Source organism: Heloderma suspectum, chromosome 2 (assembly GCF_057233095.1).
Source record: "Heloderma suspectum isolate Gila_16-S chromosome 2, 16-S_ref, whole genome shotgun sequence".
NCBI lineage: Eukaryota > Metazoa > Chordata > Lepidosauria > Squamata > Helodermatidae > Heloderma > Heloderma suspectum.
Window position 1 is genome coordinate 92,355,540 of NC_139459.1, and position 22,953 is coordinate 92,378,492.

General features: G+C 39.4%; 1 protein-coding gene across 5 annotated transcripts in view; it reads right to left on the reverse strand.

Annotated features, from left to right (window-relative positions):
• Positions 1-22,953, reverse strand: part of DAPK1 (death associated protein kinase 1) — a 105,814-nt gene that overhangs the window by 22,194 nt on the left and 60,667 nt on the right. For all 5 annotated transcript variants that reach the window (XR_014787744.1, XM_084834145.1, XM_084834148.1 and 2 more), the window contains 8 exons: positions 22,291-22,410; positions 20,307-20,405; positions 19,852-19,950; positions 16,781-16,879; positions 12,253-12,450; positions 10,099-10,296; positions 6,818-6,916; positions 1,382-1,459 (listed from right to left, as the gene is read on the reverse strand). Coding sequence is in view for 4 of the 5 variants with exons in the window: in XM_084834145.1 (XP_084690271.1) it covers positions 1,382-1,459; positions 6,818-6,916; positions 10,099-10,296; positions 12,253-12,450; positions 16,781-16,879; positions 19,852-19,950; positions 20,307-20,405; positions 22,291-22,410 (990 nt within the window). In the remaining variant the exon portion in view is untranslated. The remainder of the gene's footprint in view (positions 1-1,381; positions 1,460-6,817; positions 6,917-10,098; positions 10,297-12,252; positions 12,451-16,780; positions 16,880-19,851; positions 19,951-20,306; positions 20,406-22,290; positions 22,411-22,953) is intronic.

Consider the following 22,953-nt stretch of genomic DNA (forward strand, 5'->3'; position numbering starts at 1 on the left):
ACCCACATATTAGAAGAGTTCTTAGAGGAGCTTCCTTACTGCAACCTTCCACCATGTACAGGTTCCCTTCTTGAAATCTCCATAAGGTTTTGAAGGGCTTAGTGAAACCTCCCTTTGAACATCTATATACAGTGCCTCTAAAACGTCTTTCTTGGAAAGTTTTATTTTTAATGGCCACCACATCAGCACGTAGGGTGTCAGAGCTCAGTGCACTCTCAGCTAAAAAGGAACTTTGCGTTGTTCATAAGGACTATGTAGTTCTACACACAGGCTCTACCCTTGTACCCGAAGTGAACAGCGTGTATCATCAAACTCAAGAACTAATCTTACCTTCTTTTTGTCCCAACCCTCAAGCACCAAAAAGAAAGAAATGACACAAATTTACATAGGGCAATCAAGATATATTTGGCCTGTACTAAAGACTTTAGATTGTCTGATTTTTTGTTCATTTCTTTCCACCCAGCCACTAGGGGAAGAAAGGTTTCAGTGGCAACATATTCAAAATAGATCAAAGCCTGCAGCTCCCTGTGCTATGGGAATGCGACTGCTGCTGTCCCTGGGAGCCTTACATCTCATTCCACAAGGAGCGCAGCCACCACAGCTGCATTCAGCACTAATGCTCCCTTGATCAACATTGTCAAGTGGCAACTTGGTCTTCCATTTCCTTGTTTGTCCATTGTTATAAGCTGAATACCTTTGCTTCTGCTGAAGCTTCTTTGGCAGGAGAGTTCTGTAGTGGGTGGTCTCTACTTAAACTGAATACCAGCAAGAGGCCTGTCCTAAGAAATACTTCTCAGGAGCACCCTAGACTAGGATACCCTCCTCCACTGCAGGTTCCTTTTCTACAGTGTCACCCATCCAGGTGAGATTATGTCTTGCTGCTGGGAGGGAAATAATTCTCTCTGTTCATTGATCTTTTTTATTCAGATTAGTTAGAGGTTGGACTCACAGAGAGTGCCTCTCTCTCTCTCTTCCTTCTCTATCTGTTATTTTTGTTCTTGCTGTTTTTTTTCCCACTGAAAGGTTTGATGAGAATATTTTTGCCTTTTGAGCTATTTTATTTCTGAAACTGGGAGGTGCTCTCCCTCATAGGAAACGTGACTTAAACTTTATGTGAATCTGCCTTCTGGAACAAGTGGGAGGCGCAGACTAGAATACCCTCCATCCACTGTAGAAAAGGAACCTTCATGGTAAGTCCAACATTCCATTTACACTTAGGGGATTTTGTTAAAATTCACGTGACTACTGCCAACGAATTACTAGACAATTGTTTTTTAGCCTAGTTTCTTGAAGTGTTATTTTGTATAATATCATATAATTAAGTGTTTTATGCTGAAGTGATAAAGTGAAATAAAGCTTGATTCTTCATTCATTTACTTACCTTTTTTAGCCTTGTAAGCAGACTGGCTACATGCTCATGCTGCTCTGCTCTAGCTAGATCTTCTGCTGTTTTTCCATCCTGTTAGAAGACAAGCTGTTAGTTACAATGACTGCTTGACCACATGAGAAAATAAAATGTACGTACCATAATTCCATTTTTCTCAGGGTGAAAAGAAAACAAATGCTGTCTGAAGCAAATGGTTTATTGGAAAATAGCAGTGACATCTTAGCTGGAATGTTTAATCTATTTAGCATTAAAAGAAAAATCCAGAATACCATCTTTCACAGGATTCAACATCTTGATCTTACAGAACAGCAAGCTTTAATATTTAGAAGCTTAAAGTAATACTATATTCCTTGCGGCATGTTTACCCCTATATTTGCAAGGAAATATGCAAAATGCTTTTTTGAAGTGATGCATTTCTGGTATGGCACATGAACTATATGAATCTTTGAAAAGCCACGAAGATGGTAAGTTTATGCACATTTAAAATCAAGCAAGTACTAATGAATTTTATTTACATTAGATAGGAGAAAGAGAATGGGAAAATGAATTTCCAGGTTAATGTATCTATCAACTTCAGATGGGGGTGGTGGTTGAAATGACAGCACAGCTTTAAACAGCTTAAGCAAATTCAGGGGAAGAGCAAATCTGTCTTCAGCATTTGGCTCTTGACTTATAATTACCTACATTTCATAGGTCAGCAGTTTGAGATGAAATGAACTATAAGAAAAATTGCTTACTGCAACAGTCACTTAGGACTGTATTAATGTGACTGTTTTGTCGCATTAATACGAGCAGTGCTATACCTTGATGACCTATCAGTTTTTTATTCAGGCAAAGATGCAGTCTAACTAGGATTTATAATACCCCCTCCCCAACACTTCTATTTATAACCCTTTCTGAAATAGGATGACTAGTATGGTCCAGCTGATAGTGTATTAGAGGACTTAAATTAAAGACATGAAGAGAAATAAGTAAGTACCAGGACTCAAATCAAAGTGAACCCCCTTTCCCTGCCATTTGGAAGCACAATCCCATCTATCCAAAACTATGCTTTCATAATGCCACTTACATATCACTTAAGCAACTTATATTAATGCACTTTATACCCTTCTCTTACTTTATACAAAAGAATGCTTAAAATTGTAAAAAGCAGGTTTATGATGCTTATTGGTAATGTTCTAATCCATGTGATCATGCATGAGTAGGTGTGAATAGCTGGTAATTATTCTGGATTATTAAAATCAAGCAAAAGATTATGATCTTGAACACATATCCACAGTTCTTTTCTTACCCATGTACGTTACAATAAAGTGTCAGAAATATACACATTGCCTCCATATTCATGGGATATAATGCTATCTGGCAATACTTACACATCTTAATCAAGCTATAATAGCAATTACATTAGCGTTCACTTTTTTAAATTTAGCAGCATGCTTATGTGTATTCCTGCTGCTTTACCTTCCAGAGAGTATGGAGTTGCCAGCTAGCTCACAGCAAATTTGATGCATGCCGGATTCTGGCTTAGCCAAGCCTGCTGTATGCAAATAATGCCTGACTCTAGTTCCCTCTTTCCAACTATACTACTGTGTGCACTCCCTTTAAGAAACTGAGCCTACAGGTACATCATTGTTGCAATGGAAACAAACATGAAGTCAGGATGAAGCATTATGATTACAATGCTGGTCTAGAGTCTCATAGTGTTCAACTGCACAACTGTGGACTACCAATGGTGAAAGAGAGCAGAATTTGAGGGAGAAAGAGAACAAGCAACACAGTAGGAAGTCCAGGAAAAAAACCACCATCAAGCATGTAATCCCTTGAATCACTGGACACCACACTCTTACATGACATCCTAAGTGCATTTTGGCTACTGCAGAGACATGCAGATATACAATCTATGCTCATAATACTTCACAATCATTTGTGATAATAGGAATGAAACCAGCATAGAACATAGTAAGATGACTTGGTTCCATTTGCCTCAAATACTTCTTCCCAAGCCACTCTGTGCATTGTCACAGCAATACATAACTTTAGGATAGAAGAATTCAGTGAGGACTCCTGCTGGTATTGAACATGACTGCATGTTCGCTTTTTACTTAGTGATCAGGAGAGATTTCCACGAGTTTAAATCAATGTTTTTGGTCTACATATACACATACCCCCCCCCCGCCCATACATTTTCAACCATCCACTACATTTAGCTGTTCTTCACCATCACATAAAGAGAGTATGTGCAGAATATTAGAATGCAGTGTTCAATTGTATCAGCTGTGAACAGAACATGTGTTGCTGTATAACATTAATGTTTTCAAGTTCTTATCTCCCCCTACCCTTTAAAAAGTAACTTCCACGATCTCCTGTTTTTAGGCCTAAAAGTTAAAAGTGATCAAAATTGAAAGAGGATATATATAGGAAGATGGCACCAGAGATAACAGGCTGCTGCAACCTGTACAGCCCCTTTTAATATCTTTGTGGAGGTTATCAAAGAAACCCATTAAATGTCCTTACTAGCAGTAGCAATCAGCTTCCTGGATACCTAAAAGAATCCTTCTCCTCCACAGTTCTCTCAGAGACTGGGCAGACTCCAGGTAGTTTCAAGGCTGTTAGTACCTTGTGATCAGTTGACGGGCAAGATACATCTACCTTAATTTTAACTGGAACTTGGAGCATATATTTATCTTTAGTCCTCCATATCCCCCAGTAGAATAATGTGAATAATTCTATGCACAAATAATACAGCACAGATTATGGTTGAAAATACGCACATGCAAATGAGCATATAATGTGATTTTTCTGTTTATGCTAACAAATTCATAAGAGCAGGAATAACCAAAGGATGATGTTGTCTTTTTGGGATTTCCATTTTATTACTTTTCAACATTCATTTACATCTAATGTTTTTGGTATAGATAAAAAAGGTGACATACCCTTTGCCATGTCTTCCGTTCTTAGTAAAATTAAATTTGGCTTTATCTACATGTTTAGAAGAATCACATTCTTTTCCTCATGTGCTCCCAACTGTCCTATTTTCTGGAAGCTACCCCTGATAAAACTTTGTTCCTATTTTGCCTTTGGGTATGTATACAAATGCTGTAGAAATCTTCAGATTTCACCCCATGGTCTCGGAGGGTGGAAGGAAGATTAGTATTACCCTGATAGAGACATGTGTAAATGGATGCATGTAGACACAAAATGCCAGGATTGTTCTAGACAGATGCTGCTAAACATGCTTCACCTGCAATTCTCTAATAAATCTAACTCGATCCACTGTGATATTAAAAACCATTAAGTCTTCAAAAAGTAAACTATTACGGACAGTAATGTACTGCAGTACTGTAGTAATACAGAGAAGAGTCTCTAGCAATATGTTTTGGGATTGGGCTCAGGCAGTGCCTCTCGCTGTGAGAATAGTGATTGTCTACAAGCCCACAAAAGTGTCCGTATTTTCATCTGCAGAATATTGGAAGTTATGGGGACTGTACTCTTCAGAATATGTGCATGGGGCACCAGGCAGATTACTTGAACTTGGGGATCAGCATTATCCCAGGGTTTTGTCAGAAGGGGCCTAGTGCCACGCTGGAAGGATGCTCTAAGGCAAGGTAATTCACTACCTAGGGTCTAAACCAGCCTTGCCCAATGTCGTGCCCCCCAGATGTGTTGGACTACAATTCCCATCATCCCAAATCACCATGTCCATCGGCAATGATGGGTGGGAGATGATCAGAGTTGCAGTCTAACACACCTAGAAGGCATGAGATTAGATGATCAGAGTTGCAGTCTAACACACCTGGAAGGTATGAGATTAGGGAAGGTTAGTCTAAACAAACTTAACTACCTGAGACCCCTGGAAGCAGGGATGTGGAATTATGAAGATAAACAAACAGGGAAAGCGGCAGGCTGGAGATGGATGCACATTGTTGGCCAGGTAAAGAGGCTTGACCTAGAAACATTTAATAGCAAGGCCAGGTGGAGGACAACCTATGGGCTGCCTGGGGCTGCAGTTATGTTGGAGCTTGGCAGCAATAATATTGTTCCTTTCACATCCATTCTGTAATTCTGAGAAGTCACTACAAGAGCTGTTGCCATGCTCAGAGGTTCTTGGTTCAAGTCCAAATTAATGCTTACAGTGGGAGATATATGACTGAATCCTCCTTCCACATCAAAAATTCCCTGCACATAACCATATCTAGTAAGTCAAAGAGACAGATGGTGCCTTCTTCCTGGCATGGGAGCTTTCAGTAGGAAGAAACTTGTAGAAAGATAGCCATGTTTAGCACAAACAACAATATATTTTATTACCTTAAAAACTAACAAATTTATTATGGCACAACCTTTTGTGGACCAGATATATGAGTTATCAGTTGACAGATGCACACATGTATGCACGCACACACACACTTATATCTATGAGTGTGTTTGTGTACACACACATACATACATACATATATATATATATAGAGAGAGAGAGAGAGAGAGATTGAGAGAGAGAGAGAGAATTTATATTAGGAAGGGATTTTTTAATGTGGAAGTATCAAACATTCAATTCTGCACTGGTATTCTGAAGTAGTCCAGTTCCTGGATGCTGTACCATATTATTCTTTTGATGTGTAGATTAGCTCTAAATTACTGTGAAAAGGACCACAGAAACAACTTAAGTGGGTACATAGATTGTACATATCTATTTTTTACCTCTAGTTAATAGTAAATTATAGCTGCATTTCTCTTTAGAGCAACATTGTAGCCTACAAAAAAGGTTATATGGCTTTTAGCTGTAGAGTCCTGACAGCATTAGATGAGCCAGATAAAGGCACACAAAATTTTGGTTCGTCAGAGTGTGGGTCTCATGCAGAAAAACATATATGTTACTTAGTTAAAGTGCAGGCAGTGATGTGAGAGATAGCTAGTTGTTTTTCATCCATTCTTCAGGCGGCCAATTTTAGGAACATCACTTAACCCTTGTGTGAGGGAAAAGACAGCAGGTGGCGCTGATTGGAAGCAGTGGAGCAGATCGGTGGTTTGAGAAGTAGTAATTGCTTTACAAGCTCACCTGCAAGCCTGCTTATCCATTCACTCTTCCTCCCACACATGTACACCATTTTATTTTTAGCTTTAAATCTTTTCAGAAGAACTAGTTTCAAAATGACCTAAACAGTGGTATTTATAAGTTTTCAATACACACAGGAAAAATGACTAACAAGTAAGTTACTGAAAACAAAGCAGCTAATTTCTCAGCAAGAGTACTGTTGACAAGGTGGGAACTGTATTCCACATTAATTTATTTTAGGCTTACTGTTCTTCAGAACAGGCTGCATATTGGGTGCAAGAATTTATTTTAAAGTCAAAGTGTTAATAGTTCAGGAACAAATTTTTATTATTTCAGAAAACTGCTAAAAAGCAGCAAACATAATACCAAGTCATACTTACAGATGTTAAGGCTTCCACATTTGCTCCACTGAGACAGAGGTACCGGACAACATCAAGAATTCCATTGTTTGATGCCAGATGTAACGGTGTTCGCCCATACTATAAAAGGAAAACAAAAATATTTTTTTAAAAACTGTTCTCCACCTTTATCCATTCTGAAAAAAAGCATTTCCTTACCATTTCAGTTGCACAGAAACTGAAAGGTATATAGACGATTTATTGAGCCAAGTATTACATGTCCTAAGGCATTTCTACAGTCTACCAGAGCGAGCTTTTAATAATTCTCTTTCACAGTGAACTTGGGTGGCTGAATGCTTATCAGTTTGGAAGCATACAAAATAAGGTACTGATTTTTACACACTTGGAGGACTCACTAAGTATGCGGGAGTACATTAGTTTGTAAATTACAAGGATGTAATTACAAAAGAAAACCCCAAATAGCCCTGTTAACTTGGAAAACACTGCAAGGCTCTTGTTTATTTTATTTAGAATTATTTTTAGGCTGTCTTTAATTTTCTCGCCCCTTGCAGAGAAGCACTTCTCTTATGGGCTGGAGATCCCCTACAACATTTTGTTGCAGGTTTCATATTTTGTTGCAGGACTCTCAAGAATAAAACTAAATCCTTTTAATATGTCTTTAAAAATATTTTTTGATATGGTTATTCTTTAGGGATTTCTACAGGAATACAGAAACAAACAATACAGAAAAATATTTGCATATTTTGAAGCATATAAAATATAAATGTTCTCAAAGTTGTGTGTGTTAATGCTTTAAAAAATTACTTTAAGAAGTTACGTTTGTTATAATTATATATAAAACTTAGTATGTATTTTTTAATACGGTAATGATTTGAAACATGTATATTAACTCTTTTATCATTATTTTGAGATTCTTTTTTTTGAAGAAACGCTTTAAGCCAGAAGATCAGTGAATACTTACTTGGGCAATACATCTTCTGGGCACTTTCCAGTACTCTCTATGAAAGAGTACTTGACGATACCATCTTATTTGTACTATTATAACTTCACCAAATAGTATTACCCTTAAGAACACCAACACAGTAATACTTTACCTTCCCCTTATCATTCTCGATAAGCAGAGATGCAACACAGGAGGAATAAGTAGAGAAGAGCAACAGCTCGGTGGTTGAGCATGTACTGTATGTTGCATTCAGAACTAATTCTGGCATCTCCTGTTAAAGGATCTTTGGTTGAAGGGCTGTGAAAAATCATGGTTCCAAACTTTGGAGAGCCCCTGGCACTTAGAGTAAACAGTGGTAAACTGAATAGAAGATTTGCCTGACACTATACAAGACAGTGACTTATATCCAATAAACTGCTTGATGTCAAGTTTAAGAATCCAGGATAAAGGATTCATTAAATCCATTACTTCATATCAAAATATATGATTTTGAAAATGATTTATGGTTAGAATGGTATTAAAGCTAGAGATGTATCACCCACAAAGCTAAGCATATCAACTCTGAATAAAGTGTATAGAAACTAATGCCAACACAAAGCAAAAGAGCCTAACATACAAGCCAACATAAATGTTGAAAGTGTCTATAGATCCTGACCTTTTTAGATGCCACGTACTTTTTAGACGTAGGGTGTTTTTTTTCAGGAAGAAACTTGTGCCAAGTCACTGTGACCAGTCAACACTCTTCAACCATAAAATCAAACCTTTAGCTGTATTAACTCTGCCTTCCTGAAAACACAGTTTTTATCGTGGCTTTGCATTTAATTGCTCAATCAGTCAGGATTAAGCTAACACAAGGGGGCAAAGGGTTCATGATCATAAGCTTTTTACTTGGCAGCTGATGACACTTAAATTTAAAAATAATCCAAATAAATCATTGCACAGGGTCAGCCAAAAAATCTACAACTTTACATGGCTAGTTGTAGTACAGAAGGTCACTGAGCGTTTTAGGTGTCAAGACTGTACTGCAATACTACTTAATGCTCTTAAGAAACAAAAACATTCCTTAAAAGGAATGCAAAGACTTTTGAATTGAGCTATTTTAAAGTGGCATATAAAAGCTGTATTATTCAGAATATCCCTTCACTCTGTAGCATTAGACCATCTAAGATCTATCAATCTATCTATACACATATAGAGCCTAAAGCCATTTAAGTTAACATCATGAAAAATATTCTGAAGTCATTCAAGCTCTTCTGAGGTAAACAAAGTTAAATCAGTTAAGTATTGTATTTAGAGTTCACACACTTTATTGAGCTGTTTTCACAATGCAATCATAATAAAAATACAGGGTTATAAAATGTACACACTGGAAAGTATTATTTGCCAGATGTTTGTGACTAGCTGCATGAATTCAAAATAAAGCAAGGAAAACTCTCTAAGGGATCTGCTCCTTAGCTTTTCTACTCTACAAGACATGCAAAAGAATTCTTAAGCCCAGATGTTACATATTGACAATACACTTTTTTTCGCAGTTAAATATTGGTTTACTTAGTGCAGCAACTTTCTTGTTGCTGCCTGCTGCTGCAGAAGTAGCTTACCATTGCTGGAGAGTGCGTGGTCAGCCTGGCAATGGTGCCAAGAGATAGCTTGAAGCGGACTATCTGCCTGTGGCTGTATCATGACAGAACTGATAATTGCTACTGTCACCCAGACGTTTCTGACTACATTAAGGTCTATTTAGTAGTCTTATGCAAACTGGCCTCAGATCCTCATATATTAAATGAAGGGTTACATGGCATGATGATATAAAATACAATCAAATAATGAAAATATAAGTACATATATTCAACTGATCCTGCAGCCCACACAGCTTAGTGGGTGGAAAGGGGGCAGGGGAAGAGGAGACGGTGGAAATTCTTTGGATAGAGATGTAGGGAAAGGCATACTTATGGGAGAACATATGACCTCAACAGAAATCCAAGAAACATAAAATACAGCTAAACAAATTCACAAAAAAGGACAAGGAGAAGGAGAAAAAACAACTTGCATTTTTCACCACGAGTACTGGCCAATAGATGCTGATGGCACTAGCCTGATGCTAGTGCTGATGCAGTACTCACTCTTGCAATGGTACTACTAATGGTAGGAAATATCCCTTATTTTTAGGTGTTAGGAAAAAGCAATTTTGCTGCAATAGCAGCACTTTCTTGAAATAGAATTCATGGATCCCTCTCAAATGCAAACCCTTTTCACATTCAGTGATTTTATTTTATTCTATCTATCTATCTATCTATCTATCTATCTATCTATCTATCTATCTTGCTAAGCCCTTAGTACAAGCACTATAATAAAGTATTACCTTATTAGTGATATCGATGTTACAGTTTGCTTCACAGAGTGCCATCACAATGGGTACATTTCCATCTTTGCAGGCCACATGAAGAGGAGTGTTCCCATGTCTATCCTGGAAATCTATAGAACACCCATGACTTATGAGCATTTTAACCACTTCCATTTGACATCTTCGGACTGCAAGGTGAAGGGCTATGTGTCCATCCTAATTACACACAATAAAATTGATGAACTAATAGCAAATTTCTATCAAGAGAAACAAAAACCATATAAATCAGGTGACTCTTAAGCATTTAAATAAATTACAAAGCAGGTAAAGCTCTACCTCATTCATACAATATTCAGGCAGAGCTTTTCAGGCAGAAATATTGCTATTTTGTATGCTCTTTTCCTGAAATAAATCTCTGTGATATCTGAAAGTTTCCTTGTTGAAAACCACATAACTGAGTCAGTTGCTGCTGTCAGATTTGACACTAAACAATAGTTTAGAGTTATGAGAACAACCCTAGTCTCCCCATGGGCTTGTCTGCTTTTACTCCCCTCTTAAGTGTGGTTCATGAAAACAAACCAGCTTTAGAAACTATAGTTTGGAGTTGGCTTGTTGCCACGAAATATAATTAAGGTTAACCACAGTTTGCCAATGGATGACAAACTAAACTCTGGTTAATCAAAAAATAGATGTGAAAGCATCTTCACTCCTCCTTATGGCTGTGCTAGAGAAAGAGGAAAGAATGTATGAGCATAATGTCCAAGCCAGCCCAGTGTGGTATAGTGGATAGTGTGCTAGATCTGGTTTGCAGAGGCCTGGTCTTAAATCTCTACTCAGTCATGATGCTCACTGGGTGATTTGGGATCACGTACACTAGCATTTACACTAACCTACTCCACAGGGTTGCCTTGAGGATAAAATGGCAATAATCACAGCTATGCTGCCTTGAACTCCTTAGAGTGGGAGGACTGGGGTGGGGGGTGGGGAGGGGTGGGGAGAGAGAGAAACACACTTCGGCCCCCTAAAAGTTATATTTTTCTGCTTTGCTTGGGATGAAAAAGGCAAAAATGCTATAGATAAACTAATGAACAGTGGCTTCAAATAACATTCTCTTATAATAAATGTAGCACATCTACATCTCCCCTCTACTGAAGGCCACTCCTTGCATGCATCAAGAAATCATGAAAAGCCAAAATAAAAACTTCAAAGCTACTGCATGAAAAATGGTAACTGGTACATTTTCACCTAACATGTGCAGTTGTTTCAAGATTAAGAAGTTACAGGGACAAAATGAAAATGTTTCATGGACAAAGGCACTCAGCTATATCAACTGTACCTAATGATTCTTTGAAGTACTGTTGTGTATAAATGCACAAAAGTGCAAATAAAGATGACAATGAAAAATCTCCCTGGATTCTGGACCACTGGCCATACCGTCTGAGGCTGACGGAACTTGAAGTCCCAGACATCTGGAGGAGGCCAGGTTGGGGAAGACTGGGGTATAGGACTGCAGCATAAGGGCAGTATCCAAGTTGACACAAGCACTAACATAAATTATGTTGCACTAGCGAAAAGGACATCTAGCACAAAACATTAGCTGGCACAATGGGATTCCTGGAAAAACAGTTGTGCCAGCTAATGCTACTGACAATGTGCTAAAAGCCCCTTAAGCTAGCACAAAGTAATTTTTGTTAGCGTTTGTGTCAACTTGTATACTGCTCGATATTTTTTACTGAGTTTCAAAATTGTTTCCCTGCTTACCTTCCCCCCTTACCTTTCCCCTGCCCTCTCTGACTAAAAGTATTTAATAGGCTAAAAAAAAATCTTGTCAATGTTCTGGGTATGTTCATTGACGAGGAATCAATTTTCTGGTTATGTTCAATAAAAATGCAAGAATTGGACATCAAGCAAAATGGATAGCTGAAGGGGATTTAGCAGAGGCAACTTCTACACAATGCTTATTTTACATAAAAATAAATGCATTCAATTAATTAATATTTAGTAGTACTGAATTCTATTTCTTAAGAGAACCTTCATTTCATATTCATATTGAACAATGACTTGTAACATCCAAACAAGCTATGAAAGGAATTTAATATAAATAGTTCTGTACTATTCAAAACCTTTATGGGCAATTTCTAGCTAAATGTGGTGCATTCAACCATAACTAACCTTGTCAGTTGCATCAAGGTCAGCACCGTGCTCAGCCAAACATTCCACAATATCATGGTAACCTCTAGCTGATGCTGTCAAGAGTGGAGTTTCCCCTTCTTTATTTTTAATGTTCACATTACACCCTGCCTTACATAGTGCTTTGGTAACAAAGTAGTAACCATGCCAAGCAGCACAGTGCAAAGGAGTTTCTTCTTCCTATGAAATAATTTAGTAACACTGATATTAATAAAACTGACGTATCTCACATTTATATTGTTTTAACACCACTTCCAATTTTCACTTGATAAATCAATCTTCTAGGCACATGTCATCACTTACTCACACATGGTATTAACCCTCTGAAATCTAACCATAATCTCAGTTTTATAGTAGCTCCCTTGATGCATTAGTTACATGAAGGAGGTTCCACATGATGATGGGGGAGTAGGGTCAGACCACTGGCCTTGCCTCTGGTTGTCAGGCACCCCACTGGCTCTTCCCCTTGATGCCCACACATTGGTGTCGATGTCCGCAGGGATGAAGCTTACAAGTGAGTAGCTGCTTATGCACAGACTTCCTCCCTGCAGATCTCTGTGCCAATTTACTGTGCACCAGTAGCATGGCCCTCCTCCCTCATTATCATGTGAAGCCCCCTTTATGCAATTAATGTGTGAAGAGGCTTGTGAAATTATAATTTTATTAATTTAGTATCTATAGATCACAAATAACCAAGACTTATGAAGACGTTTAAGCCATTAATCGTACTACTAATGCCACAACGCAACCCGTGAAGAGATCAGAATGTTATTCTTCACAAAGATAACATGAATAAATCCATAAAAGATATGATTAACACTACCACAATTAAATGGTCGATATTACTGGAACCCCCATGTGGTAAAGTTATTACTGGCCTGCCATAAGGGAAAGAGTATATCTGAAAGTGGCTAGAAGGAAGTTATTTGAACTACGTCTCATAAAACTCCTATCTACTGCAGTCATGAATGAGAAGGTGGGATTCTTTTTAAAACAGTGCAACTGAAAATGGTGCAATGGGGAGGGTGCTGCAGTCTATAGGAATTCCATCTCTCCCTCTGACTACTAATCTGGAGTGTTTACACCCTTGTACTGGGTCAGTGGAACTGATTGGGGATTCTGTCAGTGTACTGACCACCCCAGTGCACAATGGTCTTCCTACCTCAACTGATAGAGATAGTCTTGGGTGTGCCCTAGACTGTTTAGTTCTGCAGGACATCAGTATTTGTGCTGAAAGCACCTTGTCTAGGATGGCTCAGGGTTTCATGGCCTCCATGAGAACCATGGGGCTGTCCCAACATCTCATCGGCCCAACACTCTAGACTTGGGGTTTTCAGCTGGACATGGAGATGGTGATCTGAAGGTGAGGGACTTTGAATCAGTTCCTTTATTGTGGTTGGATCACTTCCTGCTGTGGTTTAGACTTACAGTAGCTTTTCCCCTCTGCATGGGTGGAGGACTTATTAAGATGGTCGGCCCCCAGAGACTAATGGATCCAAATGGCTTACAGACAGCTCTGGGGGGAAGGTGTCAGGATAGCCCTAGCGGCCTCTTTCAGTCTACTCCAATAGCCAACTCAAGACACAGACAAAAGGATTCTTTTCAAGGCTTTAATCCTTTTACAACTTAATGCCTCTTTCAGATGCTAATCACCAGCGATTAAGCAATGAACAGCAGAGTAGCCTATGCTCCGGGTTAGGCAGTTGGTCCCCGTTTGAAGGAGAATCACTTGAAGACCCTGAACTTATGGGCTAGGGAGAGTTCCTCCCTCTTTCCCTTGGGTCCATGGGACGTGACCGTTGCTTGCGCGCCAAACGGGCGCTACACCTCCTTTCCGCGCCCTCCATCGCTCGTCGCTCCTTGTGTTGAGCGTCTAGCAAGCCCCCCTCCTGCACTCTCTCACTGCCAGGGTCACTATCTATCTCAGAAATGCTGGCAGGAGGAATCTCTGCCAGCTGCTGTGCCTGTGAGGGATGAGCGGGCTCCTCTCCCATGGATTGCTGTTCCTCCTCAGAATCAGAACTGCTCTGGGGTTCTATGGGTTCAGTTTCCACCCTGACAGAGGGGTTCCAGCTCATATGGCTGGCATTCCTGTCAAAACCCTGGCTGATTGGTAGAATGCAGAAATGACCTGGGCAGTTGACACAATTCCTTCTTAGCACTCTCTCTGCAGTGGAGCTTATATGGCTTCATGATATGCCCCAGAGCTGACAGAGATGAAACAAAATAGGAGACAGCTTCAGTGCAGATGGAAGAAACGTCTTGATGGATAAAGTTGACACTGGTATATGCCTATGGTCAAATATATTCAGGGGCAGTGAAGACAGCAAAGAAATGCTTTCTCTCTTGCTCTCTGCCTTTATTGAGTCCTCTATGTGCCACACAGCAGAGCTTTGCAGGGACGTCTGGGGCTTATTACCTGCTCACCTTAAAGACACCGTGGATCCTTCAGGAGCTCATTGTGGTATGTTTGCAAGGAGCTTTGAAGATAAAATCTCTTACTTCTGCCAGTACTTAAGACTCCAGTGTTATAGCAGATGAATCAGGTGTGGTATCGAGAGCACAATCTTGTCCAGTTTTTTGAATGATTCAAGTTGGTACAGCTCAAGAACATTGGCAAGGTGTTTGGACAGGTTCAAGCACCCACTTCTGCACTGGATCTTTGCCCCTCTTGGGTTATACAAACCGGCAGGGATGGAATAGCTGACTGGGATAGGAGGGTGATCAATGCCTCTTTGTGAGAGGGAGTGTATCTGGGCCACTTGAAAGAGGCAGTGGTGAGACCACTCCAGAAGAAATCCTTCCTCAACTACTTGGACAGTTGGCTTCAGAAGGTGGTACTTGGGGAATATTGCTTGACTTTGTGGATTCTCCAGTATGTGGTTCCACAGGGATTGGTTTTGTCCCCATACTATTTAACATCTCCATGAAACCCCTGACTGGGGTCATCAGGAGTTTTGGAGTGCATTGCCATCAGTATGCAGATGATACACAGCTCTATGCCTCCTTTTCATCATGTGAAGCTGTGGATGTGCTAAATCAGTGCCTCACTGTGACAATGCACTGGATGAGGGTTAATAAACTCAATCCAGACAAGAACTGAGATACCATTGGTGGATGGTTCTTCTGACCAGAATGAGGGTGTTCAACCTGTTCTGGATGGGTTGCACTAACCCTGAAGGAGCAGGTTCATAGCTTGGGGGTTCTCTTAAAGCCATCATTGTTACTTGAGTCTCAGGTGGCTTCAGTGGCACAGACTGCCTTCTACCAGCTTCGGCTGGTGGCCCAGCTACACCCCTACCTGGACAGGGATAAACTGGCTTGAGCAGTCTATGCTCTGGTAACCTTCAAGTTAGATTACTGTAATATGCTCTACATGCAGCTGCCTTTAAAGTTCAGAAGCTGCAGTCTGTGCAAAATGTGGCAGCCAAATTGACCAGGAAGTCTGAACATATAACCCCGATTCTGGCTTGGTTGCACTGGCTGCCTGTACAATTCAGAGCCTGATTCAAGGTGCTGGTATGGACCTGTAAAGTCTTATGCGGATCAGGACCAGGGGAAGCCCCGGATTGCAGAATTATCTCCCCACTGAGGTCTGCCTGGTGCCAACATTCCTCTACTCCCAAGCACTTGACAGCATATGATGGCACTTCAGTGTCGGTTGTTTGATCAGGTTTTGGTATCTTTTTGTAACTGTTTTTAGCTGTTTTAAATTGCTTTTAAGTTGTATATGTTAACATTTTTCATGTTATGTTTTTGTAATTTTCATGAACCATCCAGAAAGCTCTGGCTATTGGGCAGTATAGAAACGACATGAATGAATGAATGTAGTTGCAGAATTTTCACTTCAGACCAGCTCACTCTATAATTTTGTATACACACAAGAAGTCCCACTATCCCAGAGCAAATGCTTGCATTCAGAAGCATACCATGGACTAGCCAATTACGAAAGGCAATAATTCATATGACTGCAGTGGACGGAAGAAATGCAGATGCAAATGGTGAAATTGGTGCTGGATATAATTGTGACTGACTGGTTGACATATGTATCTCTGTATGACTGAGTGCCCAAAGCGAAGTCAGGACTTTTCACAAGTTCACACTTTTTTAACACTTGCAATGGCTGGTGGCTGTTGCAAATAAAACTCTGTCTACTATGAACTAGCCTTTAGTAGGTGTTTTTAATATATTTGTTAGTGAACAGTTGGGAATAGGGCCTAGCTCAGACTAGAGCACATGTTTTGCATGCAGAAGGTCCTAGATTCCATTCCTGGCATCTCTAGGTAGGGATAAACCCTGTCTGAAACCCCGAAGAGCTGCTGCCAGTCAGTGTAGACAACACTGAACTAGATGGACCAAAGGTCTGACTCAGTATAATACAGCTTCTTACATTCCTAGGTTAATTCAGAGGTTGAACCCACCCTCTGTCCACTGCATCAACATCAAGTACATAATGATAATGACCTGGCTTATTTTGCATAAGAATAAAGTCTTATCTCTCACTACTCACCTTATCTTGAAAATTTGGATTTGACCCAATACTACACAGGTACTGAACCACATCAACATGACCGTACCGAGATGCCACGTGGAGTGCGGTTTCTCCGGACTGTGATTGGAAAACAGCCAAATGCAAGTATTACTTTCATGCCACTGCATTATGAGTTACACTTGTATCTATAAACACTGGATGGGAACTATATATCTTGAAAGGCTTAGTCTCCCCCCCCCCGGAAGAAGATGATAGACTGAATGTTAAAAATGTTTACTGGACTAGAAAAGTACGTAAGGTATTTACTAAGGGAGATTTGTTTGCCTCGCTTTACTTCCTGCATTGTCTTGCCTGATTGAAGAAGATCAGACTTATATTAGTTTTGCTGTACAATCCATATTCTTAAAGCAGTCCGTTTTCAATGTTGTTAAGAGTTCTAAAATATTTTGGGTTTGGTTACCAAATCACGCTTTTGTTTTACACCACTGGCATGCTGGGCACACTGAAACAAATCTAAATGCTTTGTGAGACTATTAAAGAGATTATCATAGCCACCTCAGTTTCACCATGGGCATTCAAGGTGGGGAGACAATGCCAGTAAGCCTGAAATAATATCAGAAAGCCAGGGATGACAATATACCATTCATCACAATACATTACTGAACTTCATGCTAAACACCACTATATAGGCTCATTATCTCCACTCTTATAGTTATAGTAATGGAAGATATCTCTACCAGATTTTGGGGAAGATACCCTCTTCCCTCTGAGTCCTCGCACTATAACCTACCCCATTTAGCAGGTTCCCCTGACCCTCTATGTAACATTTTTAGGGAGTTGGAGGGACTGCTATAGGGAGGAGGGGGTAAAGAAATTTGTTTCCACCAGCCCTGTTGCACACACATACATTTGGATCTAACCCAATGGGGCTGTTCAGACAACACAACAGTTCACCATGAGTTATGCCTCACCATGGTGAGGCTGCGGCATGCGAATAAGCAACCCATTTTGAATATGCAACCCCCACTTGGGAGTTGTTGTGTCATGTGAACCTGGCAAGAGTGGGATATGTGCGGCATAATACCTTGCATAACCCATGGTCTGTTTTAAGGTTAAATAATTCACAATGAACTGCAATGTGTCAATGTCTATTAGAAAATACATTATAGTGTACTATGTATAACTTTATTTCAGTTTTTAGTTTTCACTGTTAACAAGTAATGCTTGCAGAAATAAGGTACAGAAAATCTGATTGGTTAGGTTTGTGGATAATTGACTTTTATGTATACTATTTATCATTTAAATTACTCCTCACAAACTTCTGCTGACTTGCTTTCTCAGGTCAATTGTGAATATCATCTGTGTCAATAACATCCAAAGAGTCATTTTTGTGACTATCATAAAATATTTTTCCCTTAGAGATGCTCAAAAGCACAAAGTGTATATTATTTATTACATATATTTTTATTAGGGGTCTGCCTCAGATTCAACTGAATCCTGAAATGAATTGGGCTGATTCGGACAGATTCAGGAGATGTCTGAATTGAAGCTGGACTCCTCTGAAGTGGACCAAATTGAAACCCTGAACATTCCTGAAGATTCAAGATTCAGGACACAGAGGCACAAACAGTGCACCACCAAATATTGATACATTTCTTCCCATATAAGGAAAACACCAGGATGAAAAGAGGGAAAGGAGGGGGTGTAGTTTTGTGACTGGCTGCTTTAGCCACTAATCACAGTGAATGGTTTTATTAGCATTCTCCAAACCCAGTGCTCTGGAGGAAGATGCTGAAGTAAAATATCACAGGGCTGATCCAGTGTTCAGGGCTCTTTGCTAATTCTCTCTTCCAGGAACAAGGTGGAGGCTGTGAGACCTGGGAGGGTGAATGCTTGGAAAATGCTTCTCCCATTGTATGCTCCACAGTCGTTATTCATTCCCTGTCCTATTGCACTTTCTGTGACTTTGGTGCCAATTGAACAGAAAACAAAAAAGCCTAAAAATGTTTTTCATTCATCTAAACTCTCTTGCTCCTGCACCTATTGTTCTGAAATTCTGCAGGTTTCTTGCTTAGCAACAACTCTATGACATATGCCATTTCCTGAAAATTGCCCCAAAATCCATAGAGGGGGGTAAAGGAAGTGAATTACTCTCCCCCACACCGCAAATCTGAACACTTCCCTTCCACAAAAAATGCTACATTTATCCTTCTAAAATTTTTCAGTTTCTTAACCAGGCCAAACACTATGCTGCATGTCATTTTCATAACTATGGTCCACAAAAAAGCACAGGGGGATAAGCACATCCTTTTTCAGAAACCCCCCAAACTGTAAAGGCTGTTCTTGCACAAACAACAATGAATCTGTTCATCTGAAATTTGGCAGGCTTGATCCTTTCAGAAGTATCTCCCCGCAAATATCATCTAATTCTACCAAGAAATAAAAATGTTATTGGCAATTCCCTTTTAAAAATGAAACCAACTTAAAGGCATGTAGCACAACCACCACCCCATGCACCTATGTGTCTCAAATTTTGCAGATATAATTATCTCAAAAGGGCCTATGTCAGCAAATTCCATTCACTTCTGTAAAACAGAAAATAAGTTATACCAGTTTGATTTTCAATGATTGTCAATGGGAGACATGAAGATTTGGATTTCTGAATCAAGATTTGGACCCGAGTTGAATAGGGCAGCCTCCAAACTGGTCTGAGCTGCATCAGGCTCTTTTCTGAATCAGGGTCCAAACCAAATATTGTAATCAGTGCACATCTCTAATTCTTGTACCATCCTTCAATCGTATACCCATGGCAATTTACAAGAAAAACACACAATTAAAATGGAATAAAATAGCATGTAAGTTGTTTTTTCTGGATTTATTCAATACTTCATCAATGTTTATTAAAAATATTTACAAATCCTACCTTTCAGGCCATAGGCCCTACAAGGTGCCTAACAAAACCAATATTAAAAACAAAAACTACTTGACGTTTAAAAAATACTATACCCACTCTAAATCTTAGTATTGGATGGATAAGACTCATAAAACTGTTTAAAAATGCTTAAAGAGAGTAAACGTTTTGTTCTTACCTTGTCTCTAACATCCAATGGACAATTATTTATATGGAGAAATTTCAGAGTTTCTACATGACCATGTCGAGATGCCCAGTAGATTGCATTGGATCCTGCCTGTCCAAAATATTTTATGATAGAAATTAACAAAACCATAAACAAATTGGAGTAGTTTCTTACAAAGCATCCTTCCCACACATTTAAGATAAATATCAAGACAAAGGGACATTTCCAAAGCAGAAATATTTTTAACTTGGTATTAACCTGCTGGTACTAATAAATGTTGAATATAAAAGGGTGAAAATGCAGCTGTTTTGGGACATATTTAGAACACGAATTATTGATTTACAGGAATATTCACAATCCCTAGAGTGTTCATCTACAAGAAGGTATATCTACATCTATATTCAAACTACCTGTTTCCTTCTAAATAACGCATTTAATTTCCAGTAATTATCTAACAATCTCCTCACCTTATCTTGGACATCAATACGAGCACTTCGCTTTAGGAATAGCTGAAGCATTTGAATATTACCACATCCAGCAGCAATCAGAAATGGAGGGGTACCATGCTGTAAAGAGCAAACCATTAAACACTGGACACTCTTCTCAGAGATTACAGGGGAGAAGGATGCATAGGAAATGTATGTATTTCTTAAAGCACATCTTGGACACATACATTCATTCTGTTTTACCATGAAAGACAGTCCAAACAAATGAGCAAATATAACCCCATATAATATTTTTAAATATATAAACAAAAACATACCCCTCTTAAAAAACATAATGGAATAACTATAGCACATAGGAATAAAATGAAATTAAAGTAGTCCAAATATGGAATACTACACATAGAAAAGTAGATATTTCTCTCAGAGTAGATCTGGTGCACCATGTAGAATAGAGATACATGAGTTGATGCTGTGATAAAAACAAACTCCACACAAGCAATTCCCTTTTTCCATCACAGAAATATTGTTTCCTCAATGTAGTAAGCAATAATACTGATCTATTTAGCTTTGTGAGGATTTATCTACAGCACTCTGTTAAGTCCTTGGCCTTATAGTTCAAAAAGAATTTTGACAAATTAGGAACAATATGCTCATTGCAGAGATGCAAAGACAATGAAGTCAAACCTAGATTTTTTGAAGGAGCCCATTTCTGTATGAACTTCATATGATGGTTAATTCTATGGAGATCTGTTTTAATTAAATGACCATGTTCAGTTTTGGCTATAGTATGTGTATTGATTATATTTTCTGGTCTTTAGATTTATGCTTTCATTTTGTTAACTACATCATTTCTTTGAAAACATACAATACAAATACAATAAATAAAAAGAAAAAAAAGAAAGAAAAAAACATCCAGATTTTGACCAGTGATAAATAAATGTAAAATTAGTGGTAAAAAACAAACAGCAATGAAAATAATAGCCTGAAGTTAGGATGTTTTCGGTATAGCAATCATATGGGAGAGATAGGCAAACCCCATTCTCCTATCATTGCCCCCCCCTCCGGAGGAATCCTCCTCTGAGGAAGAGCTAGAGCTCCCAGACACAGACAGTGTCAAAGAGCTACCCATGTCAGGAGACCTGGCGTACCCTGGGTCCTCAGGGGAAATGACTATGGTTCCATCCCCACAGGAAGAGGGGATTTCCGCCTCTGAGGCAGAGGCTGGGTGACCACTTAGCTCCTGAGAGTGTCGTTCCCTCAGGAGGCAGGCCACTCCTTTGAGAAGAAGTACTTGATTACAAGAGGACTTCTCAGGAGCAAGAGCTCTCCTTCCAAGCAGGACTTTTGCCAGAGGATCTATAATGCACTGCTGCTGAGCCCGGGGGGGGGGCGCTCAGGAAGCTTTGGTATGTAAGCCTTCAATTTCAGGCTAGCCATTGCTGGAACAATATTGTTCTACCAGCTCTAGTATCTTGTATCCCTGACCTTGTGACTGAACCTCCATGCTATTGACGCTCAGACTCCTGCTTGACTCTGTTTCTTGGACTGTGTATTGTATCTGCATGCTTATTTGTGTTTGACCTTGGCTGCACCTCAGACCTCTGTTCTAGAAACCACCTACTTGCCAGGTAATACTGCGTTGTGTCCATTACTGCATTCCTGATCCCACACTAGACTGAAATCTTTGTGCTTGATCATTTGCCTGCTTTCTTGACTTGCCTTTTGGACTGTCCCAAAATTTGCCCTAATGCTGAATTTCACTGAGCCATAGCAAGACAGCTCCACATATACACGATATACAAATAAAAAACCAGCATCTAACTCCCAAAGCGTAAACTGTGTACTCTGCTTTATAACCTTAACAGAAAAGATTTTCCTTAACTGATGCTGGGAAGCTCAAGAGTCTTTGGATGATTTTTGTTTGCTGGCAAAATTGGTAATAAGGTTTTTTCTTTTAATTGCTCACTTTATCTACTGAGCAAGTAACAAGATAACCACAACATACCTTGTTTGGTTGATTGACATCATAATTGGCCAAAGACCCCAGAAGATGCTGGAGACCAGGAACATTGTCATCATTGATGGCATGAATGATGGCTTTCATTACAAATGAATCTTCCTCATCCTCATAAATTAACCAGAAATAAGTATAAAGTGGAGATGGGGAATATGACAGAAAAGAAGTCATTAGCTTGGGGGGTGGGGAGAAATCTTGCTTATGAGGATATGAAAAGGGGATAAAATTGTCATAGCAATATACTGCAATTTCATGATATGACTTCCATTCCCAAAGGGAGTCGAACTGCTAAAACATCCACATGTATTCTGGAGAGACTTTACTTTCTCTAGTAAGAGTTCTCTTTTTGCTGCATTTGCACAAGTTATCACCACATGATTTATGTAAGAGATCTGTTCCCCAAAACAACTCCTATTTGCATTTCAAAATTTAAGAAAAAGGTTGTTAGCTTTTTTTTAATGCCATATCAATATAAAAACAGGAGTAGAAAAAAGGAAAGGTTCCTCCTGTGCAAGCACCGGGTCATTACTGACCCCTAGAGGGATGCCACTTGCGCCGGCGTTTTCATGGCAGACTGTAGCGGGGTGGTTTGCCATTGCCTTCCCCAGTTGTGACTACCTTTCCCCCAGCAAGCTGAGTACTCATTTTACC